Source organism: Piliocolobus tephrosceles, chromosome 9 (genome assembly GCF_002776525.5).
Source record: "Piliocolobus tephrosceles isolate RC106 chromosome 9, ASM277652v3, whole genome shotgun sequence".
Classification (NCBI taxonomy): domain Eukaryota; kingdom Metazoa; phylum Chordata; class Mammalia; order Primates; family Cercopithecidae; genus Piliocolobus; species Piliocolobus tephrosceles.
Window position 1 is genome coordinate 2,586,639 of NC_045442.1, and position 26,427 is coordinate 2,613,065.

The window sequence follows — 26,427 nt, forward strand, 5'->3', positions numbered from 1 at the left end:
CCAGGGTTTGGAAAACTCCCCCAGGTCATTCTGATACCATCTTTTCCTTCCTCAACTGGAAATAACTTCCCAGCAAGAGCTTTAACTTTTGTGCTCACTCAGAGGCCCACTGAGTAGGTTAAATTTAACCACTAAGTGGTTAAATTCCAGTGGAAACAGCTGTGGGGAGGCAACATGCAAACAGAGATCCTAAGGGGAGAAGCCACTGAGAATAAATTCATGTAGGGCTCTTTAGTGCATCACAACTTCCAGAAAATTCCTTCCTTACACTGACACATGCACACCCCACATGCTTACACTATTTGGACCCTGCAATCTACTGCATAGCAATAAATACAGAAATGAACCTGTGTATAGGTGGATGTTGGCATCATGGTTATCAGAACAGCATCTATTATGACAGGGCTGGGTAACAGAATACGGCAAATGTATGTGGCATGTCCCTTCCTTGGAATACAAGGCTGTGGTTCAGCGTGGGACTTTTGAAGGACGTTTTATGACAAAGGAAGTGTTCCTTTTATAGCATCTCATGAAAAAGCCACAGATCTAGTGTGATTGTGATATGTTTCCAACACAGCCAGGCCAGACAATTGCAATGTAACAAAAGATGGACAGTGTTCAGTGGGGGAGTTCAGGAGGGACCTTTTTATCCACATAATTACTTTATCTTATAAATTTTCAAAAGTGTTTTATTATTGAGATGACATATTTTGAATGGTGCCTATTTTTTTCTGACTTCAAATCTGTCTATGGCAACAAGTAGATTCCATGACATACTTGGAAAAGCTGCCATCCAGAAGACCGACATCACTAAATGCTGGTGAAGATGTGGAGCAACAGGAACTCCATTCACTGCTGGGGGAATGCAAAATGGCACGGCCACCGTGGAAGACAGTCGGGCAGTTTCTTAAAAAGTGAAACACACTCCTACCATAAAATCCAACAATTGTGCTTCTAAACTACAGCACATCCTGATAATGGAGTATCATTCAACAATAAAAAGAAATGAGCTATCAAGTCATGAGAAGACATGGAGAAACTTTAAATGGATATTGCCAAGCAGAAGATGCCAGTCTGAAAGGGCTAATAGTATTTGGTTCCAACTGAATGGCCTTCTGGAAAAGGCAAAGCTGGAGAGGCCGTAGAAAGATCAGCAGCTGCCAGGGGCTTAGGGGAGGGAGGGATGAACAGGCGGAGGACAGGGGAGTTTAAGGGCTATGATAATGCGTTGTCTGATACCACAATGCATGGTGGTACAATGGCTGTGAAAATGCTCCCTGTGATCCCACAGTGCCTCTGTCCAAACCCGTAGGATGCACAGCACAAAGGGTGAACCCCAGTGAACACTGTGGCCATCATTAACAAGGTGCCATTGTCAGTTCACGAACTGTAACAGAGGCACCACACTGATGCCAGATGTTCACAATGAGGGGAGTGGGGGCATCTATTAGGGAACTCTCTCTACTTTTTTTTTTTTTTTTTTTTTTGAGACGGAGTCTTGCTCTGTCGCCCAGGCTGGAGTGCAGTGGCCGGATCTCAGCTCACTGCAAGCTCCGCCTCCTGGGTTTACGCCATTCTCCTGCCTTAGCCTCCCAAGTAGCTGGGACTACAGGCACCCGCCACCTCGCCTGGCTCGTTTTGTTTTGTATTTTTTAGTAGAGACGGGGTTTCACCGTGTTAGCCAGGATGGTCTCGATCTCCTGACCTCATGATCCACCCGTCTCGGCCTCCCAAAGTGCTGGCATTACGGGCTTGAGCCACCGCGCCCGGCCGGGAACTCTCTCTACTTTCTACCTAATTTTTCTGTAAACCTAAAGCTGCCCTATAACAAATTATATTTAATTTAAAATATCTTTATATGCTCATCATAGGAAATTCCAAAAGAAAGGAGAGAAAATCAGCCGTAATTCTGCCATCTAGATATGTTCATTATCACGACTTTCTTCTATTTTTAACCACATCTGACATCATAGTGTTAAGTGCCTCCTATATGCCTCCAAATTTCTAGCTCTAGCCTGGATGTCTTCCTTGAAATAGGGACTCTACAGGGTATGGCACTGAGCCCATCTGGAAGCAAAGGCTGTCCCCTACCCGTCTGTTCCCAGTAAAGCAGGCAGGATGAAGACATTCAGAAGAGACTCAGAGCTGGCCTCTCCGCCACTCCGCAGGCTCCACAGACTCCGCTCCCTCCTGTGGCTCGCCTCACTTGGAGTAAAACCCAAGTCATCCCCTGCCTGTGTCTACTGGCAAAGCCTGGCTGCCCCCCCACCCCCGGCTTCCTCATCTCCCTGTATTCGGTGCCTTGCACGCTGCACCCCAGGCCTGCTCATCTCCTTGCTGCTCCTGGAAGGCACCACACAGGCACCGGCCGCAGCGTCTTCGCACACCTGCTTCTTCTGTAGGGGTCAGCAGGGCGCCTCACCTTGCCTCATGCAGACTTTTACCTATTTTTTCCTTCCCAGTAGGACTTTCCTGGCCACCCCAGTCACAACTGAGGTCCACACACCAAGGCTAGATGCCCCCTTCCTGCTTTCTCACCATTCCCACCAGCCTGGAAAGTACAGAAAATCAACAAGAAGAATGAGCACCCTGCCTCTTCCCTCCCTGGGAGGAACTCCCCTGAAGGCCAGCCTTCCCAGTGTTTGGTTCACTACTCTGTCTCAAAGAGCTAGAGCTGGAAAATGCCTGGTACTTGTCAGCCAAATAAAGACTGGTTGACTGAATGATGATACATTGTAGGAATCTATATAGTTTTTAGCTTGTTTTATTTATCTACTGTATCATGAGACATCCACGATGGCACTAATGATCTTTCTTGACGTGTTCATACTGACCATTGACCATCCCATGCATGGTGCGCCATCCTTCGTGCAGCTGTCCAGCTTTTGCTGATATTTCTAGCTCCACATTCTACCCCTGTATCCTAAGGCACTGGGCATGTGGGTGGGTTGCGGGAGAGGACGTGCCAGATCAAGAGTTGTGAATTATATCAAGGTTTTAAAAACATGTTTCCAAATTGCTGTCCAGAGCTGGCCAGGCTAAGCTTCCACCATTTATGTAAAATGGCACCTACAAAATACTTCTTAGATACCACATTTATTTGGGGGAACTGAGGAGTCTTTTAAAAGAAAAAATGTTTTACTGAAAAGGCAGAGGAAGAAGCAAACTTTCAGATGCTTCCGCTGATGTTAGAAGAGATGCCCGATTCCAAGCTTGCAGTCTGACTCCTCTCAGGGAGCAACCCATGCTGAGCTGGGTGTGGGTTTCTCCCCTGCAGCAGCTGGTCTGGTGACCGGCCACTCCCTGCAGGGCCCAGCTGAGCCTGGCACCCTCTGGAAACCTGTCTCACAGCTGCCCCTTCTTCCAAACCCCCACTGTCTTATGTGGCACTGCTGGGCCTTCCCCGGCGTCTGTTCCAAGTCACTGCATGCTGTTCATGGTCACTTCTGATTAGGTACTTAACACACGGGCACCAGGGACAAGTGGTTTCTCTGTAAGACACCTGGATCCTGGCTCGTTCCCTGGCAACTGTAAGCCTTGTGGCTCACTGAGCATCACATGGCCCTGTATGTGTGCTGGGTGTGTGTCAGCATTTTGCAGATGGAGAACTCATCACACAACCATTTGTTCTGCGGACAGTGGCACATACTGTGGGCTTCCATTAAAGAGGGGTAGTGCCCCCTCACCTGTTTTCTGGGGGCTGATATCTTGCAGTTGCAAGATGGGCATCTGTCACCCATAGCCCTGGGCATCCCCTTGCTGACCCTTTGCATCCCTCTTCCGCAGGTGGCTGCCATAACAGCCTTAAGCCGACCAGCAGCCCCGCCATCACCATCGCCACCGCTGCTGCCGCTGCCATGGTCTCCATGGACCCTGAGAGCCTCCGGGGCCCGTCCCCCGCCAGTGTGCAGCCGCGCCACTTCCTGACCTTGGCACCCATCCAAATTCCCCTCCGGACGTCCCCCTTCTCAGGTAGGCTCAGAGTGCAGTCCCGATGCCCGGTGCTGCCTTAGTGAGGGCGCCGTGGCTTTCTTGTTAGACGCCACTGGCCTGGGCCCAGGTGCTGTGGGACATGAAGCCCAGCTCCGGTTGAGGGGGACACATTCGGCTGGGATCGTGTGGGCTTTGCTTGACTTCAGACCCTGCAAATGGACCTGACTCCACTGAGCCACCTTGTCAGGTCCACCCTGGCACTTCCTGCTGTAAAGCCAAGGTGAAAGTTTCCGTTTGAGGAAATGAGGCTTCTCTTTACTAACGGGAATTTATGGGGAGTCATGCGTGGTCTGGAAGTGCAAGGACCCCAGAAAGTTGTGATTTTCTTGCGCAGGACGTGGAGGCTGGTGTGCTGGAGCGGAGCTGGGTGTGTGAGCCCAGAGCCAAGCTGCACGCCGCTCCCCCCAGGCCGCCCACTTGGCTTGCCTTCTGGCCTGTGCTGGACACAGGGGCTGGGGTCCCACCCACCGTGACAGCCTGGAGTACGAGAGGCTTGGGCTGCCACAAAGGCATTTGAGCTCATCAGTGCAGTGGATGTGCTCCCTTTCTGAGATGTCCTCAGGGCAGAGGCCAGAAGGGTGGCCATTCTGGTGTCCTGAGAGGTGCATTGATGAGGCACTTGGAGTAGATGGGAGGCCCTGGGTCCCATCTGCAGCTCTGTTGTCCCTATGGGTTCACAGGCATGCGTGTCCATCCAGTAACTGTAACCTGCACGCTTCGGGACCCAGACACCCTTGTAAAATGCCTGTTTCTCCAAACTTAGCAACATCTCCATTAATTTGGAATGACAGTGCCAACTCCCAGGAATTGAGGATTTACTCTATTATTTTGGTTTCAGTTCTTCATGTGAGATGGTAAAACTTGTAGAGAAATGCCATGGAAGATTGTATTAATATCATTAATTGCTAGATTATGAGTAGCAGGAAATGAACCACTAGACTGTGACAGACACACACACAAATATATACATACTGGTTCATGGTAGAAACACAAACAGCCTAGTTCCACGACTTTCCGATTTTTGGAGTGTCTGCAGTTTGTTGACTTTGTTGCTAGTAAATCTAATACGGTCTTTTTCAACAGTGGACCTTCGGCGTTCGCTATTTCTATGTTGGCCTGATGAATTAGTTGATAAGTAGGATATTGTATTCTGAAGATCAAAATCGTATTTCTCTTTCAGCACGTCAGTGAGCATGCATTTAGGGTGTGATGGAGAAAATAAATAAAACACATGGATAATCTCGGAGTGAAACATAAATTGCAGCTGTGTCAAGAATTTGGTTAAAGCTACCAGTCCACTGACATATATTAGGGATGACTTACTGTTTTCAGAGGAAAATTAATCTTAGAACCAAAAGCTGTGTACCTCAGGGGCACCTCACTTTCTGTATCTCTTACATGATTTATAAGGTGACATAACAATTAGGCATCCTCTCTTGTTTGCCTTTTATAAGGTTCCATGATCAAATTTGCTATAACGTGCATTCAGTTAGAATGAGGCCAGCACCAACGTTATCTGTCCTGTAGATAACTGGAAAAATGGGCTGACAGGAAGATGAAAGGGGCGTTACTCTGAAGGTAGCTCCTAAAATTGCCTTCCCATTGCTGGCATTGATCCATCTGACCTGGAAACCCTGCCCCACAGGAGAGGGTGCAGGTTGAAGTTGAAATACCACCAGGAAGCTGGGTCTGAACCGGCGATGAGCAGATCTGAGCTGTGAGCAGCGTGGCCCATCCCAGGCTTCACGGGTGGGTGCGGTGCTGCCAGGGGCGCCCCTGGTGAGGGCTCCATCGGGAGGTGGGACTGCCTGGTGGTGCCGTCCTGGCAGCCACCTCTGGACTTGGGAGCAAGGCTGTCATGCCCATGAAGAAAACCATCCTAACATGTCCCTGGGGTACTGTTTGAAAACCAAGACTTGATGAGATGGGGGGATAGAGAGCTGGCCTGTCTGCAACCTTAGGGCTGTTTTCTAAACCACCCCAAGAGTCCTACAGAATGATGGGAGCAAGGCGTCGTCTCTGCTGATGGGTGGTCTCAGCGAATGCCCAGGCAGCCCCCTAGGAAATTTCTGACACCCCTTAAAATAAATGAACTGGGCAGGGGCAGGACAAGGATGAGCTATCCCGTGAAGGGGTGGGTGGAGGGAGTGGCCTCCGCCTGGGGGAGAGGAAATAGAAGGACATCAGTGCGAAGCAGGTGCTGATGGACTCAGAAGAACACAGCTCACTCCAATGTTTGCTCTATATTCAAACGGATTTTATAGAAGGTTGTGACCTTTAATTTATCTACAGAAGAATTATCCTGTTTTTATTTGGAAGATAATTCCGACTTTATATAAGTGAGCTTGACTGTCGTACTTATATCCTTGGCTTTGGTATAAAAGTCAGTAACCTCAGAGCTCCACGTGGTCCCCAACTGGAGACAGTTCTGCACCCCAGAGGATATTTGGCAGTGTGACTCTCCGTGTGTTTTGGTTGTCATGACTTGAGGGTTGCTACTGGGATCTGGTGGGTAGAAGCCGGGGAAGATGCCACAATCCTACAACCCCCAGGCAACCCCCATGGTAGAGAATCATCTGGCCCAAAGTATAGGTAGTGGCTCTGTGGAGAAACCGGGGTTTGTATTATTCGAACCCTGCGTAAGGCACCGTGAAAAGCTGTCTGGGTACCCGGATATGCTCATCTGGCAGAGTTAATACCCTGACCGTGAAGGAGCAGGCTGTGTGTTGAAAAGAGCCCACAGTCATAAAGCTTGCATGGAATTCGGTGCCTTGCACGAGATTTAGCTTAACTAAGATGCCACATAAAGCTTAAAGAGCCCGTGACCAGGTCCGGAGTCAGCCGTGAACCGGACTTCTCTTTCAGAGTGGCGTCAGCACGGGCGGGAAGGCTGGTCCCTGCTGCCCTCCCAGGGCACGGGGTGTCCCTTGGCCTCTGCTTCACAGGGGTCTGTTTACCAGGCTGGCCCCTCCCAGGCAGTGGGTCACCAGCAGAGGTCACGTCTTTCCATCCCCACCTGCCTGCACCCAACGCAGCAATTCCCCTGACTCCAGGGACAGCGCTCCCTTCTGCACGTTGATAGGCCCAGCAGAGCCTGCTCCTGTTCCACTCACTCACAGAGCTTGTTTCTTCCCTCCCTCCCTCCCCTTGTGTTCCTTTCCCTTTCTTTCTTTCCTTCCTTCCTTCCTTCTTCCTTTCCTTTCCTTTTCTCTTTCTCTCTCTTTCTTTCTCTCTCTCTTTCTTTCTTTCTTTCTCCCTCTCTCTCTCTCCTTCCCTCTTCTCTCTCTTTCTTTTCTTTTCTTTCTTTCTTTTTCTTGAGACGGAGTCTCAATCTGTCGCCCAGGCTGGAGTACGGTGGCATGGTCTCAGCTCATTGTAACCTTCGCCTCCTGGGTTCAAGTGATTCTCCTGCCTCAGTCTCCCCTGTAGCTGGGATTACAGGTGCACACCCCCATGCCCAGGTAATTTTTGTATTTTTAGTAGAGACGGGATTTCACCATGTTGGCTAGGCTGGTCTTGAACTCCTGACCTTGTAATCTGCCCACCTTGGCCTCCCCAAGTGCTGGGATTAGAGGTGTGAGTCACTGTGCTCAGCCAAAGTGATTCTTCTTTTAAGATAGACAACATTCATTTTTAAAATTTGGCCCACCATGACTGAAGCGTTCAAGTGAGAAGAGTGAAATATGAGTGAGTACTTTCAGTCTCTGGTAGAGCAGATAACTACCACATAGATATTAAAAAGGGCCATCTGCCTGGGAAGCCATTTGCCACCTGTTCTTTGCTTCCAGAACTATTTAATGGTTTAAATTTAACATTTTGTCCTGCCACAGAACAGCTGGGAAGTGACTATTTTTTTGTTCTATCAGTAACTTACCAGCCAAGCTACATAACAAGTCAGAAAGTCTCCAAGCCAGAATTCTACCACACAGCCTTTCACGTGGCTGTCAGCTTTCCTCATTAGCAAAATCTGCAGATGCTGAAACAGGTTCTATAACAACAGTAATTCAGACATTTGGGAATAAGGTCTTTTTTAAATCATCCAGGAATTGTTTCCTCCTCCACTATAATCAAAAATGTCATAATACATATTAACATTTTAAAGATTTTCAGAGACAACAATACTGTAACAATATAATTGCTTATACCTCAAGATTCCTGAAACTCATCGGGCTTGTGCAGGAAAGAAGTGTTCATTTCTGATGGAGGATTGAGTTACCTCTGGTGGAAAACTTACTGGATTTAAACAAAAAAACCAACAAAACCCTTTTGCATAGTTTGTCATGCATGATAAGTGAATTATTACTGAGAATGCAACCGCAAGTGTCTGAGCCGGCATGATTACGTTTAGGCGTATAAGGAGCAGACTTTTCTAAATGGAGACCCGGTTGTTGGGCTCCAAAGGGGAGAGCTGCTTTCACGGGGAAATCACTCCCATGAGCAAGGTCTGGCTCACTCATCTAGGAAACGATGCTCCTGGGACCTCGCGTTCTTTCTGAGCTGCTCCACTCCCTGTGCCTTCCCTGAGAATCACCCTGCACTTTACGTTAGCCATCTCCTCTGTTAGCTCCAATTCACCCTCTCGTTGAAGAAAAAATGTGGAAATATATCACGCAGGCCACAGCATGCATAAGGTTATGTCCAGTATAGAGAATACTAATACAATAGGCACCCAATGCCTCCCTCTGAGTCTAAGAAACTTGATGTTTCCAGTATCCCAGGCCCTGCCCCCAGCCTCACCTCCTGCTCACCCTGGAGGTCACTGCTCCCCTGAAGACGTGCCAATCATTCCTTTGCTGTTTTTTAAAAAAATATGTTTACCCCATGCATTATCTCTAGACAATATATTGCATACTTCAGTTTTTGTTAATTTCACATAAATGTTAGCATCGTTTGTGCATTCTTCTGCGATGGCCTTTTCACTCAGATACGTGCTTTCTTTACAGTCGTCCCTGCTGGTATGTGCAGCGGTGGGACCATCCTGTTCACTTTTGTGCAGCATTTGTTTGTATGAAGTCATATAATGCCTTGTCCTACTGGCCAGTGGTTCCTCCACTGTTCAGGCCTCAGCTCCAGCACACGGCCCTAGTCCTCCCATCCTGAAGTGGCCCATGAAACGAACTCCTTCTCCTCACTGTTGCGTTTGCTTTTCAGCATTTATCATCACATGCAATTCTCTTCAGTGTCAATTCCTGGCCTATTTTCTCTCCCACACTGGCATGTCAGACCCTGAGGGGCGGGGTGCTCCCATATCTATTCACCACTGAGGCCCTGGTGCCGGGAACGGTTCTCGGCACAAATTTGCCTCTCACTGACTCTTTGTTAATGAACGGCATCCAGTCACACCTGTGCTCTGTGGCTACGACCCTCTCCAACGACACTCTGGGGTGTTGGTTGACAGTTCTCTGTGTTCTCTATGAGACAGTGCAGAGATGGCTGCCCTGCTCCACAGACACTCACCCCACACCCACTCAGCCCAGTCCTAACAAACAGACAAACGTAGTCAGGAAGCGTTCAGCACAGCGGACGCTGCATCACTCAGCCCCTGAATATGCTGCTCAGCTCAGCATTAACCAGAATCTCTAATGGGAAGCTCAGGCAGAGAGTGAGGTGATCATGCCCCAGTCACCACAATCTTTAGGGATTCGAATTTCCCGGAACCCAAAATTTTCAAGCTGAAAGGCCTGTGGACTCTGGACAACCGATTCCATTACTTAAAACTGGGGGGCAGGGTCAAAGGCCACTGAAGACCAGTTTACCTAAATCCCAATACAAGTGAGGAGCAGAGTGAGGGTGGAACTCAGCAATCCTTTGCCAAGGATTTTCCCAGGATGTCTTTCTTCTGCACCATTGGCAGTCCCACCCACCAGCTGTAATTCCTGTCCGTCTAGAGAGCCACTGTGCTAAAATCAGTAACCCAGTGGCTGCGATGGTAGCCGGGCTCCCGGTGCTAAAGGGACACTGGATAACTTCAGCTGTGCCAGGAGAGCCGATGAGAGGCTGGATGCCTGCTGTGCTGAGGACCCTGGGGGAGAGTCTGTGACTGGCCCAGCAGGGAAGACGCCAGGGCCTCACTCAGGCACACGGCGGTACGTGCTGCCATCCCTGGGGGTCCCTGTGGTCTTCAAGCAGGGGCCAGATTTAGAAGCGCCCCTGGAAGGAGGGTGGGGAAATAGTTGGTCTGTAGACAGATCAGGGAGGAAGGAGGTCGCCCATGGCTGCTCTAATGAAAGCACTGTGTGAGGAGGCTGGTCGCTGTGCAGATCGTGTTGCTGTAGCCAGACAGGACATTGTCATAGAGTACTCACTGCAACAGGAGTAGCAGCTGCTTCCCGGGCCAGGCCACTTTATTTAATTTGTGATAACAGCACTGTTGGAAATGGTATCCATGGTGGGTGGCCGTCAGAAGCGGCGAGTGACATGTGCTTCAGGACTCGGTGGAGGAGGCGGTCCCTGATGGGGACTCGTTGGAGGCGTCCAGTCCGCAGCTCACACTGGAGAGTCTTCCGGTCCCAACACTGAAATAGACCCCTTTGGTGCATGAATGAGATCCATGCCCTGGGGGAGGACAGCCTGTGTTCAGTAGCATGCAGGCCTGTGTTCGCCCAGGGGTCTGGATGGGAGAAAGCTGACATTTCAGGCCCATGTTCCATCCAGGGGTCTGGGTGAGAGAAAGCTGACATTTTGCTCTCCATGCTTAAACTTCTAGAGACTGTGTGGGAGTTGCTTTGAACAAACATCCCTAAAGCAACATTGGTGCTTCAGAGTAGTACAGTGGTGGAAAACTGTGCGTCAGGTCCTCAAACAGTTACACATGGAATTACCATGGGACTCAGCAATTGGAATCAGGGTCTCAAGCAGATATCTACTCGAGTAAACATGTTCGTAGCAGCATTATTTACTATTCCACAAATGATGAAAGCAATCCAAGCATCCATTGATGGGTGCATAGATAAAGAAAATGTGGCATATCTATATAGTGAAATATTATTCAGTCTTAAAAAGCAGGAATTGCTGGCACCTGCTGCCGCATGGATGAACCTTGAGGACGCGATGGTCAGTGAAACAAGCCTGTAGAATTCCACTTATCTGAGGCTCCCCATCGGATTCACAGAGATAGACAGCAGAAGGGTGGTTGCCAGGGACTGGGGGAAGGGGAACAGAAAGTCAGTGTTGAACCAGGACAGTTTCTGTTTGGGAAGGTAAAATAATTCGGAGTGTGGGTGGTGGTGACGGCTGGCATTAAGTACTGCAAATGTGCTTAATGCCACTGAACTGTACACTTCAAGATGGTTAAGACAGTAAATTTCGTGTTATGTATATTTTACCACAATAAAAACAATAAGAAAAGGAGGCGTGTTCTCATATGCACATGAATGAAGTTTATTTGAGGGACCTTGGAGAGGGTCAGAAGAACAGCGTTAAGTAAGAAGTGGTGAAAACCTCTTACTGCTTCTACCCTTCGTGGTACCTTCCATTTCTGCGTCTCCTCTGATCAGCTGTGCTAACAGTCTTTCCAGCGGCCCAATTTCCGGTGCCGTCAGCCATCCGGAGCACAGCGGAAACTGAGGTATGAAGGAGAAAGGAGACCTGTGAGCCTGGGTGAGGGCGGCTGGCTCAAAGCGCACGTACTGTCCTGGAGGTGGCTGGCAGACTGCATGGGGTCTGCAGAGAGCAGGAGACAGCAGGGCCTGGGGGCTGGCCTGAGGTCTGTTGTGAGCAATGTGGTTTGGGAGACTGTCCAGCTAAGAAGGAGACCCCAGGTGTCTAATGCTCTGCAGGCGGCTGAAAGTTTAGTAAATGTTGATGACCAGAAGGCTGAGTGAGCTCATAGCAGGCAGCACTTCTCACTCCCTAAGGATTCTCAGCGAAGGAAGCAGCAGAGGCAGAGGGGCTGTTGTGAGCTGGGTTGGGAGGAGGGGCAGGGGGAAAGGGGGCAGAAAGTCAGGACTGGCTCCCGGCACAGGCAGGCAGCCCCGTGAGCTGGGGTTCCTGGCCTGGGCAGAGGGGCGGGAGTGGTCAGGGCCACGGCAGAGCTCCTGGGGAACGAGGGGGTGGCAGCGTGGAACCTGGACCCCTCTGCTGCCATTACGTTTCCTGGAACTTCTCAGTGCCTTGAAAGGAGCACCGTATACCAAAGGTGAGTGGGTTCCCTGAGATGGACCCACGGCCTGAGAGCATAATAATGTTCCCACAAGCTGGAGAATTTGGCTGGGCCTCAACTCTCCCAGGCATGAGCCATCTAGCAGCACAGGTGGGAAGCGGAGCCTGGTGCTGGTGGGGAAATGAGAGAGCTGCAGAGAGAAGGACTTCACATGCCCGGCGTGTCCTATGTCACACGGGGCTTGAGAAAGAGCAATGTGGTTTGGGAGACTGTCCAGCTAAGAAGGAGACCCCAGGTGTCTAATGCTCTGCAGGCGGCTGAAAGTTTAGTAAATGTTGGCGACCAGAAGGCTGAGTGAGCTCATAGCAGGCAGCACTTCTCACTCCCTAAGAAGTCAACGAACAGGGCGCTGGGCTCCTGGGCTAGGAGGAAGAGAGGCGAAGAGGTGCTTAGGGCAGGCCCGGGCAGGTGGCCGCTGTCCACCAGTTCACCATCCCTTCCCTGCTGCAGCTCAAGACTGGCTCCACCTACACCTGGGCAGGCGATGAGTGGCGGCCAGGACTTGGTTCACAACCCACGTGTGTCTCCTCAGGATTCCCTGTGTTCTTAGAATGAGATTCCCCAACTAGGATATACCGGCTACCTTTCCCTGTGGAGGGTCTGATTAGCACTGACTTAGAACCCTGAGGAAAGAAGTGGAGAAGCATAAATAAGAAAAGGAAAATAGCCCATGATCCCTCCACCTCAAGTGAACATCTACAAACCTCTCAAAGGCTCCGGCTCTGTGTGTGACAGATTAGCCTGCATCTGTGAGGCCACATCTCGCATGAAGCACTTGCAATTCCATTTTACTTCTTTAAGATTATGAACCTACAGACCAGTTGCAGAAGCCCCACCCAGTCTCAGTGTGGACAGCCTCCGGGAGGATCTGCAGGGGAGTAAGGTGGGCTCTGCCAGCCCCCGTCAGGCGTGCACGCAGCATGCAGCTTCACGTGAGTTGGGCTGGGCTCCTGCCTGGTCTGTGGTACCTCACTGGTGCCCTGTGACTCAAATCGTGCGGCTTTATTCCTCCAAAGTGTCCCTGGCTGCCCCGAATGGTGTTTGCTCCTGCGTTCTTTCTGAATGCCGGGGCAGGTGTGTGCTCCTTTCTGGGAGCTTTCTTTGCTGAGAGGAGACGGTGTTTGAATTATTCTGTGCACAAGCAGAGAGTGCTGCTTTCTCTCCTCAGGTTCTTATTTGCCAGGCGGAATGCTTTCGCTTTCCTGCAACGATTTGAAAAGGAGGGGAACGCAGCCTCGTCTGCTCAGGTCAAGCAAGCCAGTAACGTGTGAGGCAGCAAGTGTGACTGTCATACCCATGCAGCTCCCAGCCAGGTAGAACCGGGGGGGAGAGTGGGTGGTGATTTCAGTTTTGACTGGTGATATGGAGTTTGAAAGTTTGCACAAGTAGAAAGAAAGCTTACTTCTGAGGCTTTCAAAAAAGAACAAAATTTATAATAATTACAAAAAAAAAAAAAAAAGAAAGAAATGTGCTACTGGGCTGCAAGGACCCCAGTGTGCGTTTGCCATGGTTAGAGAGCGCCACTGTCCTCCAGGGACTCAGGGATGCTGCTTTAAACAGCTGTTGGGGACCCGAGTGGAGCCAGGGCCCTGGAATCTCCTATGCTGGGGTAGCCGCATGGCTTTCCAGAGCTTGCTGTATTCCCTTTATTTTTCTTTCTTCAACAGTGATATTGCCTCTGCTAAGAAGGCAGGAGCAATCACTTCTATTTGCTTAACACAATGAACTCTAGCATGATGCGAAAAGTAAACCTGAGCTTTTGTAAATAAATCATTTTGTCCCACACCCCCACACCTGATGAACCAGTGAGCTGCCCTGCTTCCGCTGAGTCCCTGCTGGATTCCCAGCATTAGGCTGGGTTCTGGCTGTTTACGAGTGAGCGCGAGAGGGAACCTTTTCCCTTAGGACTCAGTGCCCCAAGTCAGAGGCATCGCCTCTGTGCCCAGGTCAGCTCCATCACATCCTGCCTCTCCGGTCCTGCCGCGGGCTGGCCTGGGGCACCATTCCAGGGCTGGGCATGACCTGCAGGGCTGGGCACCTCTAGTCAGAAGGCGACTCTGAGACAAAGACTGGATGTGAGCACAGGTTGGGGGGACTGTGATGGGAGCCGAAGGAGCCTCTGCCGGGCGTGACACCCCATGGCACTGGGGGCTCAGCGCTGCCAGAGACTTGGGCAGAAAGCCTAGTGCAGATTCAGAGTGTCCCATTCAAGGAGCAAAGTTATGTATTTCCCACTGACTCTCAGCCGTATGTATCTGAGGGCAGCACGAGGGCCCTCACTCCCTGTCTTCCTGCCTGCCCCGGACTAGGCCCAGATGGGCCTCCAGCCAGACACAGGCCAAGGCAGAGTCTAGGGGATCCCGGGAAAGGGCCGTTGGCCTGTGTGGGGGAGGCAAGGCTACAGGAAGGCACCGGGCACCAAGTGTGGCTGACGGGTGGATTGTGGCCCTCGGAGCCAAGGAGGGCAGAGAGAGATCAGCCTGGTTTGCTTTGTGACTTCTCAAATTCATAATTAATACAGCCTCAGTGCTAGGGACATGGAGACCTTTCTGTCATTGTCACAGCTCTGACATTTCCTGCCAAGGCCTGGGTCCAGGTCCCGGATGGCATCTGTGTCGTGTGTGTGTGTGAGTCGTGTGTGTGTCCTGTGGGTGTGTGGGTGTGAATTTATCAGTGTGTGTGAGTCATGTGGGTATGTGGGTGTGTTTACCAGCGTATGTGAGTGTATGTCGTGTGTGTGTGAATTTGCCAGTGTGTGTGTCATGTGTGTGCGTGTGTGTGTGCATATGAGTCGTGTGTGTGTTGTGTGTGTACGTGTGTGTGCACGTATGAGTCGTGTGTGCGTGTGTGTGTGCACGTATGAGTAGTGTGTATGTCGTGTGTGTGTGCATGTGTATGAATCATGTGGGTATGTGGGTGTGAATTTACAGTGTGTGTGTGAGTTTACCTGTGTGTGTGTGAGTCGTGTGTGCATGTGTCTGTGCGTGTATGTACCTGAGTCATGTGGGCGTGTGGGTGTGAATTTACAGTATTTGTGAGTGAGTGATCTGATTGAGGCCATGGCAGGAGACAGGGAGAATTGGTGCTGCTGGAGGTGGGGATGGAGAGAGAGCCTTGTTTGAGAATCAGGTTTGAGAACCGTTTGGAAAAGGGTAAACGGACCAGATGTGTGAACTGATCAAGGATGGACGATGGGGACAGAGAAGGGAAAGCTCATCTGCTCTAAAATCTTTTGAGTGTGCTGCCATCCTTGAGGGTGGTCATTCATCCAGGGTTCTTTTCACCACATTTGCTCTGCCTTGTCCTTCTCACCATCTGGTAACTCCTTGCCACAAAAGCCTTATCTCATGTTTGTAAGCTCCAGAGGCCTGACCAGGGGTGGGTCTTGCCAGAGTTCAAGAATCACTTGGTTCTTGACTGAGGACACTTAAGGAAGGAGCTCCTGGGGACAGAATAGGAATTAAACACAGCCTGGCACTGGTAGGTGTTGCTGATTACACATGGGTGTTTCAGAATGTGATAATGGTAGAAAGGAAGGTGAGGATATAATTTGCTGTGGCGAATGTGTAAGACTCGAACATCTGATACTCAATTTATAGTAATTAGAGGAAACTAATGTACACAAGCAAGCCACTTTGTGTCTGTCCAACACAGGGTACCTTGGAGTAGGCACAGCGTGGGCCACCACCTCCAGTGAAAATGTGCCCGTCGCTGTGTGTGGTGTGGATGTGTGTGCACGTGTGTGTGCATATGTGTTTAATTCAGTTTACTTCCGTGTTTTGGGAGGGCACTGTGGCACCTGGGCTTGGTGGCTGCTGAACGAGCTGGCATACTCCCCTCCCTACATCTCTCACCCCACGAGTTTGGGACTCTGTTGTGCAACAGCCCGGGGGCTCGGCTGAGGGGGCACCTGCTATTTGGTTTCAACTCTGAGTCTCATAGTCCTGTCCCCTGAGTGTGTGACCCCCACCTCTATGCTCCTGGCAGGAGGATGCCTTGTGGGGGTGTGTGGCTGGGAGGCCATCTCACACCTGGGGTAGCCCAGCCTCAAGGCTGGAAGGTGGCTGCCCGATTCCTCCTCTTTGGACCAAGCTCCTTTGCTACGGACTTCTGCCACATCCCTGACTGATCCCGGAGTTCTGGCTCAGGCAGGCACCCATCACCGGAGGAGGAGCTCCCTGTGGGGCAGGGGAGGGAGAGGAGGAGATTCCCAAGCCCCTAAATTGTACCATCCTTCTCCAACTGGGAAACACCTCCGCTCACCAGCCTTTCCGCATCCTCGTGGAGACTGTAGTGTGCCGTCCCAGTCATGTGGGGCCTGCCCTGCCCACCTCTCAGCTCCATCACTGGGTCCCACCCAGCCTGGCCAGCAGACCCGTCCCGGTCCAGCGTGGCCACCGTCTCCTGCATGCACCTGCCCCTCTTCTCTCCTTGCTCAGCACTTCCTGAGCCCCTTGGACCCCAGCCTTCCCTCATGGTACTCACCATGCTTCTGGCCAACAATCACTTGTCCTCCAGCACTCAGCTTATGCCGCCCCGAGAAAGCCTCACTGAGTGCAGCCACCCCTTTGCCACTGTCGTGCACGAGGTGCCATCTCCCCTCTGGGCTTTGAGCCATGCCGCCTGGCTGAGGTGCAATCCCCCTCCAGCCAGTGGAGGAGCCCAGCCAAGGCTGTGGCTCTCGTGAACCCAGCAGGGCTGGTGCTCTGTGTCTCACCAGAGCCTCAGTGCTTCCAGAAGACCCAGCACTTGGGGGCTCTCGGCCTCTGTTTACCCCATCATTCCCGTCAACTCAGCCAAGGGCCCTGGGCCTTGCTCCTTGGCGCTGCCTGCTCTGGGAACTCTTCCCACCTGCACTCCCATCCACCAGAGGCCTCTGCCGCCCAGGCCCTTGCAGGACTCCTGGCCAGCCCTTCCATGAGGCCCTGCAACCCACAGAACTCTGATACAAAGGCCCCACGTGCACTTCCCGCCCACTGCACCCCTCCCGCCAACTCCGAACTTGACCAGCTCTTTATGAGGATGATACACTAACCTGTACCTAGGAGCAGTGGCAGGAGCCCCTCGGGAAGGCCCCTCCTGGTCTGAGCTGTTGCCACTGAAGGTTACCGGAGAGTCACGTGGCAGCAGCCTGTGGGCATAACACGTGGTTTCCCAGGGAGAGCCGTGAGCTGCGGCCTTGGTCACATTTCCTGCCCTTGCCCCCGGAGAGCCGCCCCCTCGTTTTGGGTGGAAATGTAGAAGGTTCGAGGGAGGGAAGCCTTCTTCAAGGGAAGTGACCGTGGGCTCTTAAGACGCTAACGTCGACTTCAACTTCTCAGTTCTTTTAAAAAATTATTATTTTAAACCAATTAACAAGCCATGATGTTGGCTGTTATTCCCAAAAATAATTTATCATAAACAAGCTCAGAGAATCCCAAAGAGGTAGGCCCGGCCACGCTGCCCGGTGGATTAAATGCTGTAATTAACATTGCTCCTGCAGGCTCCTTTCATCTCACTCTTTAATTAGGTTTTGCTGACACTTTTTCTGGTGTGTGTCACAGTGCCCCGCTCTGCACACTGGTGGCAGCAATACCAATGAGACCCTTTCAGGAGCTCAGAACCTCCCACCAGGCTCCCGTCAGCCAAGATCTGTGGCTGGGGAGCACCGCAGCAAGCCCATTTCTTGGGTGGAGCTGGGCTTTGTCCAGGTGCTGCCAGCAGCTGAGGGGCTCCCCAACTTCCCTGTGCCCAGCACACTCCCACTCGGTCCCCCTGCAGCATCTGCCTCTATTACTGATGCTCCTCCTGTTCTGCAGTGTCCTCAGCAGGAAGACCCCTGACCCTGCTTGTGCCCATGGAAATGGGATTTCACAGTTCCCTGCCCATCTCGGGGGTGGCAGCATGGAGAATCTAGGCAGCTGCTGAAGTCTTCTCTCGGCTGGGAGACACCTCGGCCCACTAGTCCATGGCACTGTTGAACGTGCACAGGTGACTTCGTCCACAGATAAAACTCTTTCAGCCTGGGCCAGGATTTCAATGACTGTGAGCTCTGGAAGCCCTCCCCAACTGGCAGTCCTCCAGGGAGTGCCACGGCACCCTGGGCGTTACTGAGACTCAAGTCCTGGCCATGGCTGGAAGGGGCTACCACCTGGAGAGCTCACTGCCATCTACTCTGGAGACAAACTCCAGTTGTCCCTCCACCTCAACCATGGGGTCATGACGCTTCTTGCAGTTTCTTCCAGCGCACCTTAAAGAATCTTAGCCAGCTGCTGAGAGGCCTCTCCCCGCCTACCCCCAAAGCACCCCCGACTCTGTGTGCTCCACTCCCCTAGAGCTGCCTGCTCTGAACGTAAACCTCCCTCTCCCCTGGATGAACACCCTTAACCCCTCGGATGAAAGCATGTGCCTGTTCCATGTGGGAGCACCTGACACTTCTGCTCCTGGCATTTCTCATGCTTCATGGTCACACCTTTTCATAGTTATTTTTACACATGTGCCTGTACCCTCCCACGGAGGGAGATGGCTGGTGATGAGCGAGGGCCTCCTGCCCCAGGACCCCGGGCCCCCACTCCCAGGCAGCCTCTTCCAATCGATGCAACTTTTATTTTACGTTTTGCACTTTTGTGAGTTAACTTTTCTGTTATAATGACACAGTTGATATCGTGATCTCCGGGTGTGTCAGTTTTAGACGATGGCTGTTGACATCCTGTAAAAGGAAGATAGTTTCATTGCTTGTTGCTGCACAGCCAAAACCTTAGCTTTTGTGGGATAGCAAACCATCCCCAAATAGAGTGGTTTCGAATAATGGCTGTTTATGTAGCTCATGATTTTGTGAATCTCCAATTTGAGTGGGCTCAGTTGGACAGTTCTTGGGCTTTTCTCAGTGATTTATCTCATGGTTTTTGTTATTTCGAGCCCAGCTCAAATTACTGACCCACAAATCACGAGTTAATAATGTGTCCCTTGTGCATCAGGTCAGCTGCCATTTTGCCTGGTGGCTGACAGGCTGAGGATGGTTATCACTTACATGCGTCTTGGTGAGAAGAGGGTGTCTGGTCACGTGCCTCTCACATCAGGACCATGTTTCTCACATTAAGGTTGCAGGGTTCGTTTCAGGAACAATAGAGAGGACAGCCCCAATGTGCATGTACATTATTTGTTTGTTTGTTTTTGAGACAGAGTCTCACTCTGCTGTCCAGTCTGGAATGCTGGAGTGCAGTGGCACAATCTTGGCTCACTGCAACCTCTGCCTCCCGGGTTCAAGCCACCCAAATAGCCGGGATTATAGGTGCACACCACGACACCCAGCTAATTTCTGTATTTTAGTAGAGACAGGGTTTGCAACATTGGCCAGGCTGGTCTCCAACTCCTGACCTCAAGTGATCCACCCACCTCGGCCTCCCAGAATGCTGGGATTGCAGGCGTGAGCCTTTGCACCTGGCCGTGCCTGCAGTGTTTAAGCCTCTGCTTCTGCAACATTCGCCCCTATCTCACTGGCCAGTGCAGGTCCATGGTGAAGTCCAGGGTCAGGGTGGGAGGGACACTCACAGGGCGTGAGTGTGGAAAGGCATGAGTGAGTTGGTGATTGTTACTATCATGCAGGTGAACCGAAATCTTGTACAGCCCCACACGGGTATTTTATAACGTTAGATATTCAAAGCTAACTATTATTTAAATAAGTCACAGGGTAAATAAAACACTTAAGCCCCTCATTCTTCTTCAGTAACATGATGAGTTTCATAAAAAGGTGACCTTCTATATATATATATATATATATATATATATATATGTTTGTGTGCATATACATTTTTTTTCTTTTTTTATTATTATACTTTAAGTTCTAGGGTATATGTGTACAGTGGGCAGGTTTGTTGCATAGGTATACGTGTGCCATGTTGGTGTGCTGCACCCATTAACTCGTCATTTACACTAGGTATATCTCCTAATGCTATCCCTCCTCCCCCCACCTCACAACAGGCCCCAGTATGCAATATTCTCCACCCTGTGTCCAAGTGTTTTCATTGTTCAATTCCCACCTATGAGTGAGAACATGCGGTGTTTGGTTTTCTGTTCTTGTGATAGTTTGCTGAGAATGATGGTTTCCAGCTGCATCCATGTCCCTACAAAGGACACGAACTCATCCTTTTTTATGGCTGCATAGTATTCCATGGTGTATATGTGCCACATTTTCTTAATCCAGTCTGTCATTGATGGACATTTGGGTTGATTCCAAGTCTTTGATATTGTGAATAGTGCCGCAATAAACATATGTGTTCATGTGTCTTTATAGCAGCATGATTTATAATCCTTTGGGTATATCCCCAGTAATGGGATGGCTGGGTCAAATGGTATTTCTAGTTCCAGATCCTTGAGGAATTGCCACACTGTCTTCCACAATGGTTGAACTAGTTTGCACTCCCACCAACAGTGTAAAAGTGTTCCTATTTCTCCACATCCTTTCCAGCACCTGGTGTTTCCTGACTTTTTAATGATCACCATTCTAACTGGTGTGAGATGGTATCTCACTGCAATTTTGATTTGCATTTCTCTGATGGCAAGTGATGATGAGCATTTTTTCATGTGTCTGTTGGCTGCATAAATGTCTTCTTTTGGGAAGTGTCTGTTCATATCTTTTGCCCACTTTTTGATGGGGTTGCTTGATTTTTTTCTGGTAAATTTGTTTAAGTTCTTTGTAGATTCTAGATATTAGCCCTTTGTCAGATGGGTAGATTGTAAAAATTTTCTCCCATTCTGTAGGTTGCCTGTTCACTCTGATGGTAGTTTCTTTTGCTGTGCAGAAACTCTTTAGTTTAATTAGATCCCATTTGTCAATTTTGGCTTTTGTTGCCATTGCTTTTGGTGTTTTAGACATGAAGTCCTTGCCCATGCCTATGGCCTGAATGGTATTGCCTAGGTTTTCTTCTAGGGTTTTTATGGTTTTAGGTCTAACATTTAAGTCTTTAATCCATCTTGAATTAATTTTTGTATAAGTTGTAAGGAAGAGATCCAGTTTCAGCTTTCTACATATGGCTAGCCAGTTTTCCCAACACCATTTATTAAATAGGCAATCCTTTCCCCGTTTCTTGTTTTTGTCAGGTTTGTCAAAGATCAGATGGTTGTAGATGTGTGGTATTATTTCTGAGGGCTCTATTCTGTTCCATTGACCTATATCTCTGCTTTGGTACCAGTACCATGCTGTTTTGGTTACTGTAGGTTTGCAGTATAGTTTGAAGTCAGGTAGCATGATGCTTCCAGCTTTGTTCTGTTGGCTTAGGATTGTCTTGGCAATGCAGGCTCTTTTTTGGTTCCATATGAACTTTAAAGTAGTTTTTTCCACTTCTGTGAAGAAAGTCATTGGTAGCTTGATGGGGATGGCACTGAACCTATAAATTACTTTGGGCAGTATAGCCATTTTCACAGTATTGATTCTTCCTATCCATGAGCATGGAATATTCTTCCATTTGTTTGTGTCCTCTTTTATTTTGTTGAGCAGTGGTTTGTAGTTCTCTTTGAAGAGGTCCTTCACATCCCTTGTAAGTTGGATTCCTAGGTATTTTATTCTCTTTAAAGCAATTGTGAATGGGAGTTCACTCATGATTTGGCTCTCTATTTATCTGGTGTTGGTATATAGGAATGCTTCTGATTTTTGCACATTGATTTTGTATCCTGAGACTTTGCCAAAGTTGCTTATCAGCTTAAGGAGATTTGGGGCTGAGACGATGGGGTTTTCTAAATATACAATCATGTCATCTGCAAACAGGGACAATTTGACTTCCTCTTTTCCTAATTGAATACCCTTTATTTCTTTCTCCTGCCTGATTGCCCTGGTCAGAACTTCCAACACTGTGTTGAACAGGAGTGGTGAGAGAGGGCATCCCTGTCTTGTGCCAGTTTTCAAAGGGAATGCTTCCAATTTTTGCCCATTCAGTATGATATTGGCTGTGGGTTTGCCATAAATAGCTCTTATTATTTTGAGATACGTTCCATCAATACCTAGTTTATTGAGAGTTTTTAGCATGAATGGCTGTTGAATTTTGCCGAAGGCCTTTTCTGCATCTATTGAGGTAATCATGTGGTTTTTGTCTTTGGTTCTGTTTATATGATGGACTACGTTTATATTGATTTGCGTATGTTGAACCAGTTTTGCATCCCAGGGATGAAGCCAACTTGATCGTGATGGACAAACTTTTTGATGTGCTGCTGGATTCGGTTTGCCAGTATTTTATTGAGGAATTTTGCATCAGTGTTTATCAGAGATATTGGTCTAAAATTCTCTTTTTTCTGTTGTGTCTCTGCCAGGCCTTGGTATCAGGATGATAATGGCCTCATAAAATGAATTAGGGAGGATTCCCTCATTTTCTATTGATTGGAATAATTTCAGAAGGAATGGTACCAGCTCCTCTTTGTACCTCTGGTAGAATTTGGCTGTGAATCCACCTGGTCCTGGACTTTTTTTGGTTCATAGGCTATTAATTATTGCCTCAATTTCATAACCTGTTATTGGTCTATTCAGGGATTCAACTTCATCCTAGTTTAGTCTTGGGAGGGTGTATGTGTCCAGGAATTCGTCCATTTCTTCTAGATTTTCTAGTCTATTTGTGTAGAGGTATTTATAGTATTCTCTGATGGTAGCTTGTATTTCTGTGGGATCATTAGTGATATCCCCTTTATCATTTTTTATTGTGTCTATTTGATTCTTCTCTCTTTTCTTCTTTATTAGTCTTGCTAGTGGTCTATCAATTTTGTTGATCTTTTCAAAAAACCAGCTCCTGGATTCATTGATTTTTTGATGAGTTTTTTGTGTCTCCATCTCCTTCAGTTCTGCTCTGATCTTTGTTTTTTCTTGCCTTTTGCTAGCTTTTGGATGTGTTTGCTCTTGCTTCTCTAATTCTTTTAATTGCAATGTTAGGGTGTCAATTTTAGATCTTTCCTGCTTTCTCTTGTGGGCATTTAGTGCTATAAATTTCCCTCTACACACTGCTTTAAATGTGTCCCAGAGATTCTAGTATGTTGTGTCTTTGTTCTCACTGGTTTCAAAGAACAGCTTTATTTCTGCGTTCATTTCCTTATGTACCCAGTAGTCATTCAGGAGCAGGTTGTTCAATTTCCATGCAGTTGAACGATTTTGAATGAGTTTCTTAATCCTGAGTTCTAGTTTGATTGCACTGTGGTCTGAGAGACAGTTTGTTATAATTTCTGTTCTTTTACATTTGCTGAGTGTTGTGGGAAGTCAGGGACCCTGAATGGAGGGACCGGCTGAAGCCGCAGCAGAAGAACATAAATTGTAAAGATTTCATGGACATTTCTTAGTTCCCCAAATTAATACTTTTATAATTTGTTATACCTGTCTTTAACTGTAATCTCTGAACATAAACTGTGAAGATTTCATGGACACTTACCACTTCCCCAATGAATATCCTGGTGATTTCCTATGCCTGTCTTTACTTTAATCTCTTAATCCTGTCATCTTCTTTGTAAACTGAGGAGGATGAATGTCGCCTCCTCAATCGCCACCCTGTGATTGTGTCAACTGCACACATTGTTTGTAGCGCATGTGTGTTTGAACAATAGGAAATCTGGGCATCTTAAAAAAAGAACAGGATAACAGTGGTGTTCAGGGAATAAGAGAGGTAACTTTGGCTGCCGGTAAGCTGGACTGAACAGAGCTATATTTCTCCTCTTTCAAAAGCAAATAGGAGAAATATCACTGAATTCTTTTTCTCAGCAAGGAACATCACTGAGAAAGAGAATGCGCCCTGAAGGTAGGCTTATAGACGGCCCCTTTAAGGCATGCTGTCTTTTATGGTTGAAGCTGAAGGAATGAAATAAGCCCTGGTCTCCTGTAGTGCTCCCTGGCTTATTAGGATGAGGAAATTCCCACCTAATAAATTTTGGTCAGACAGGTTGTCTGCTCTCAAATCCTGTTTCCTGATAAGACGTTATCAATGACAATGCGCGCCAGAAACTTCATTAGCAATTTTAATTTCACCTCATCAGGTGATCCTGTGATCTCACCCTGCCTCCATTTGCTTTGAGATATTTTATTACCTTGTGAAGTATGTGATCTCTGTGACCCACACCCTATTTGTGCACTCCCTCCCCTTTTGAAAATTGCTAATAAAAACTTGCTGGTTTTATGGCTCGGGGAACATCACGGAACCTGCCGACATGTGATGTCTCCCCCAGACACCCAGTTTTAAAATTTCTCTCTTTTGTACTCTTTCTCTTTATTTCTCAACCCAGCCGAGACACTTAGGAAATAGAAAAGAACCCATGTTAAACATTGGGAGTGGGTTCTCCCAATAGCTAAGGAGTGCTTTACTTCCAACTATGTGGTCAATTTTCGAATAAGTGTGATGTGGTGCTGAGAAGAATGTATATTCTGTTGATTTGGGGTGGAGAGTTCTGTAGATGTCTATTAGGTCCACTTGGTGCAGAGATGAGTTCAATTCCTGGATATCCTTGTTAACTTTCTGTCTCATTGATCTGTCTAATGTTGACAGTGGGGTGTTAAAGTCTCCCATTATTATTGTATGGGAGTCTAAGTCTCTTTGTAGGTCTCTAAGGAATTGCTTTATGAATCTGGGAGCTCCTGTATTGGGTCATATACATTTAGGATAGTTAGCTCTTCTTGTTGAATTGATTCCTTTACCAGTATGTAATGGCATTCTTTGTCTCTTTTGATCTTTGTTGGTTTAAAGTCTGTTTTATCAGAGACTAGGATTGCAACTCCTGCTTTTTTTTTGTTTTCCATTTGCTTGGTAGATCTTCTTCCATCTCTTTATTTTGAGCCTATGTGTGTCTCTGCACATGAGATGGGTCTCCTGAATACAGCACACTGATGGGTCTTGACTCTTTATCCAGTTTGCTGGGTCTTGACTCTTTATCCAATTTGCCAGTCTGTGTCTTTTAATTGTGGCATTTAGCTTATTTACATTTAAGGTTAGTATTGTTATGTGTGAATTTGATCCTGTCATTATGATGTTGGCTGGTTATTTTGCTTGTTAGTTGATGCAGTTTCTTCCTAGCATTGACCTTCTTTTTTATAACATGCAGAGATTGAAGTCCCTATTTCCTCAACTTTCTGAGTCCTAACTTCTGTCAGTTTTCCCTTTCTGTTTTCAAGGGTGTTCATAATTATATTTGCTTTTACAGGGACCACCAGATTTTCTAGTTTTGTTCCTAGACGTATCCTACAGGTTAATGAGTAAATAAACAAACACACAGACACAGATGCAGCATCCTCATCCAGAAGACTCCAGTGAGCTCCTCTGAGCATCCTGCTGTCACTCAAAGAGTCACAGACTTTGGAGCATTTTGGAATGCAGATTTTCAGCCTAGAGATGGTCAACCAGTATATATTTCTGCAAATATTTCAAAACTGGGAAAAAACCTGAAATCTGAAACACTTCTGGTTGCAAGCATTTCATATAAGGGATACTCACTGTGTAGGTTTTCAATAGTATAATTAAGTAGATGTTGTTCCACTGAAAGTCGCTGGTGCTGTGTTTTAATATCAGAGTGAAGCCCGCGCCTTGACCGTTCTCCGAGTGCTCCCAATCATGCCACTCTATAGTTTGCCCAAAGATTAGATGGTGACTTTCTTGTGCACTTCTACTTGTTCATCCAGCCAGTCCCCGTTTTCTTTCTCTTATACATTGCCAAGATGTTTTTCACATTCTTCACTGTACTTTTCTATTCTGTTTCTCGTCCTTTTTCCCTGGAGGCCTCTCACTCCTCACAGCATCCATCTTCCTGATTTCTATACTCTCAGCAGCTCCTCCCTGGGGCTGTGACGCTGGAGCTTCATGCCATTGCTCTGATGGCTGGGAGCCACGTTTCCTGAATGTATTATCTCCACCTTTCCAAGTTCACAATCACACTTGCTGGAGCATAGCCAAAAACAACCTCCTAATAAAAGCCTTCCAGATCCCTTTCGTGTTGAAAATTCTGTTCTTGCCTTTCAAACTTGATTGATAGGTTGCCAAGTTGTACAGTGTTACCCTGAATTGTTTTTCCCTCAACATTTTAAAGGAATTGCTCTACCGTCTTTTAAAATCTGACCCTGCCATAGAGAGACTCACTGAGTTTGTGTTACTGTGCAGGTGACTTTTGTTTTTCTGTAGAAATGCTGTGGTAATGGTGACCCTTTTATTTCGGATGTTCAGTGATTTTCTAATGACATCTAGACATTTTAAAATACTAATTCTGTGGAAACCTCTGTGGGCATTTTCAACCCAAAGATGCATATGTATACATATATGCACACGGGGACATACCTGCTGTTAATA

At 48.2% G+C, this 26,427-nt stretch overlaps 1 protein-coding gene across 1 annotated transcript in view; it reads left to right on the forward strand.

Moving 5' to 3' along the window:
- The window catches only part of TCERG1L (transcription elongation regulator 1 like), a 211,318-nt gene that overhangs the window by 43,506 nt on the left and 141,385 nt on the right, over nt 1–26,427 (forward strand). Inside the window, exon 4 of the mRNA XM_023185819.2 lies at nt 3,787–3,972. Coding sequence (XP_023041587.1) covers nt 3,787–3,972 — 186 coding nt within the window. The remainder of the gene's footprint in view (nt 1–3,786; nt 3,973–26,427) is intronic.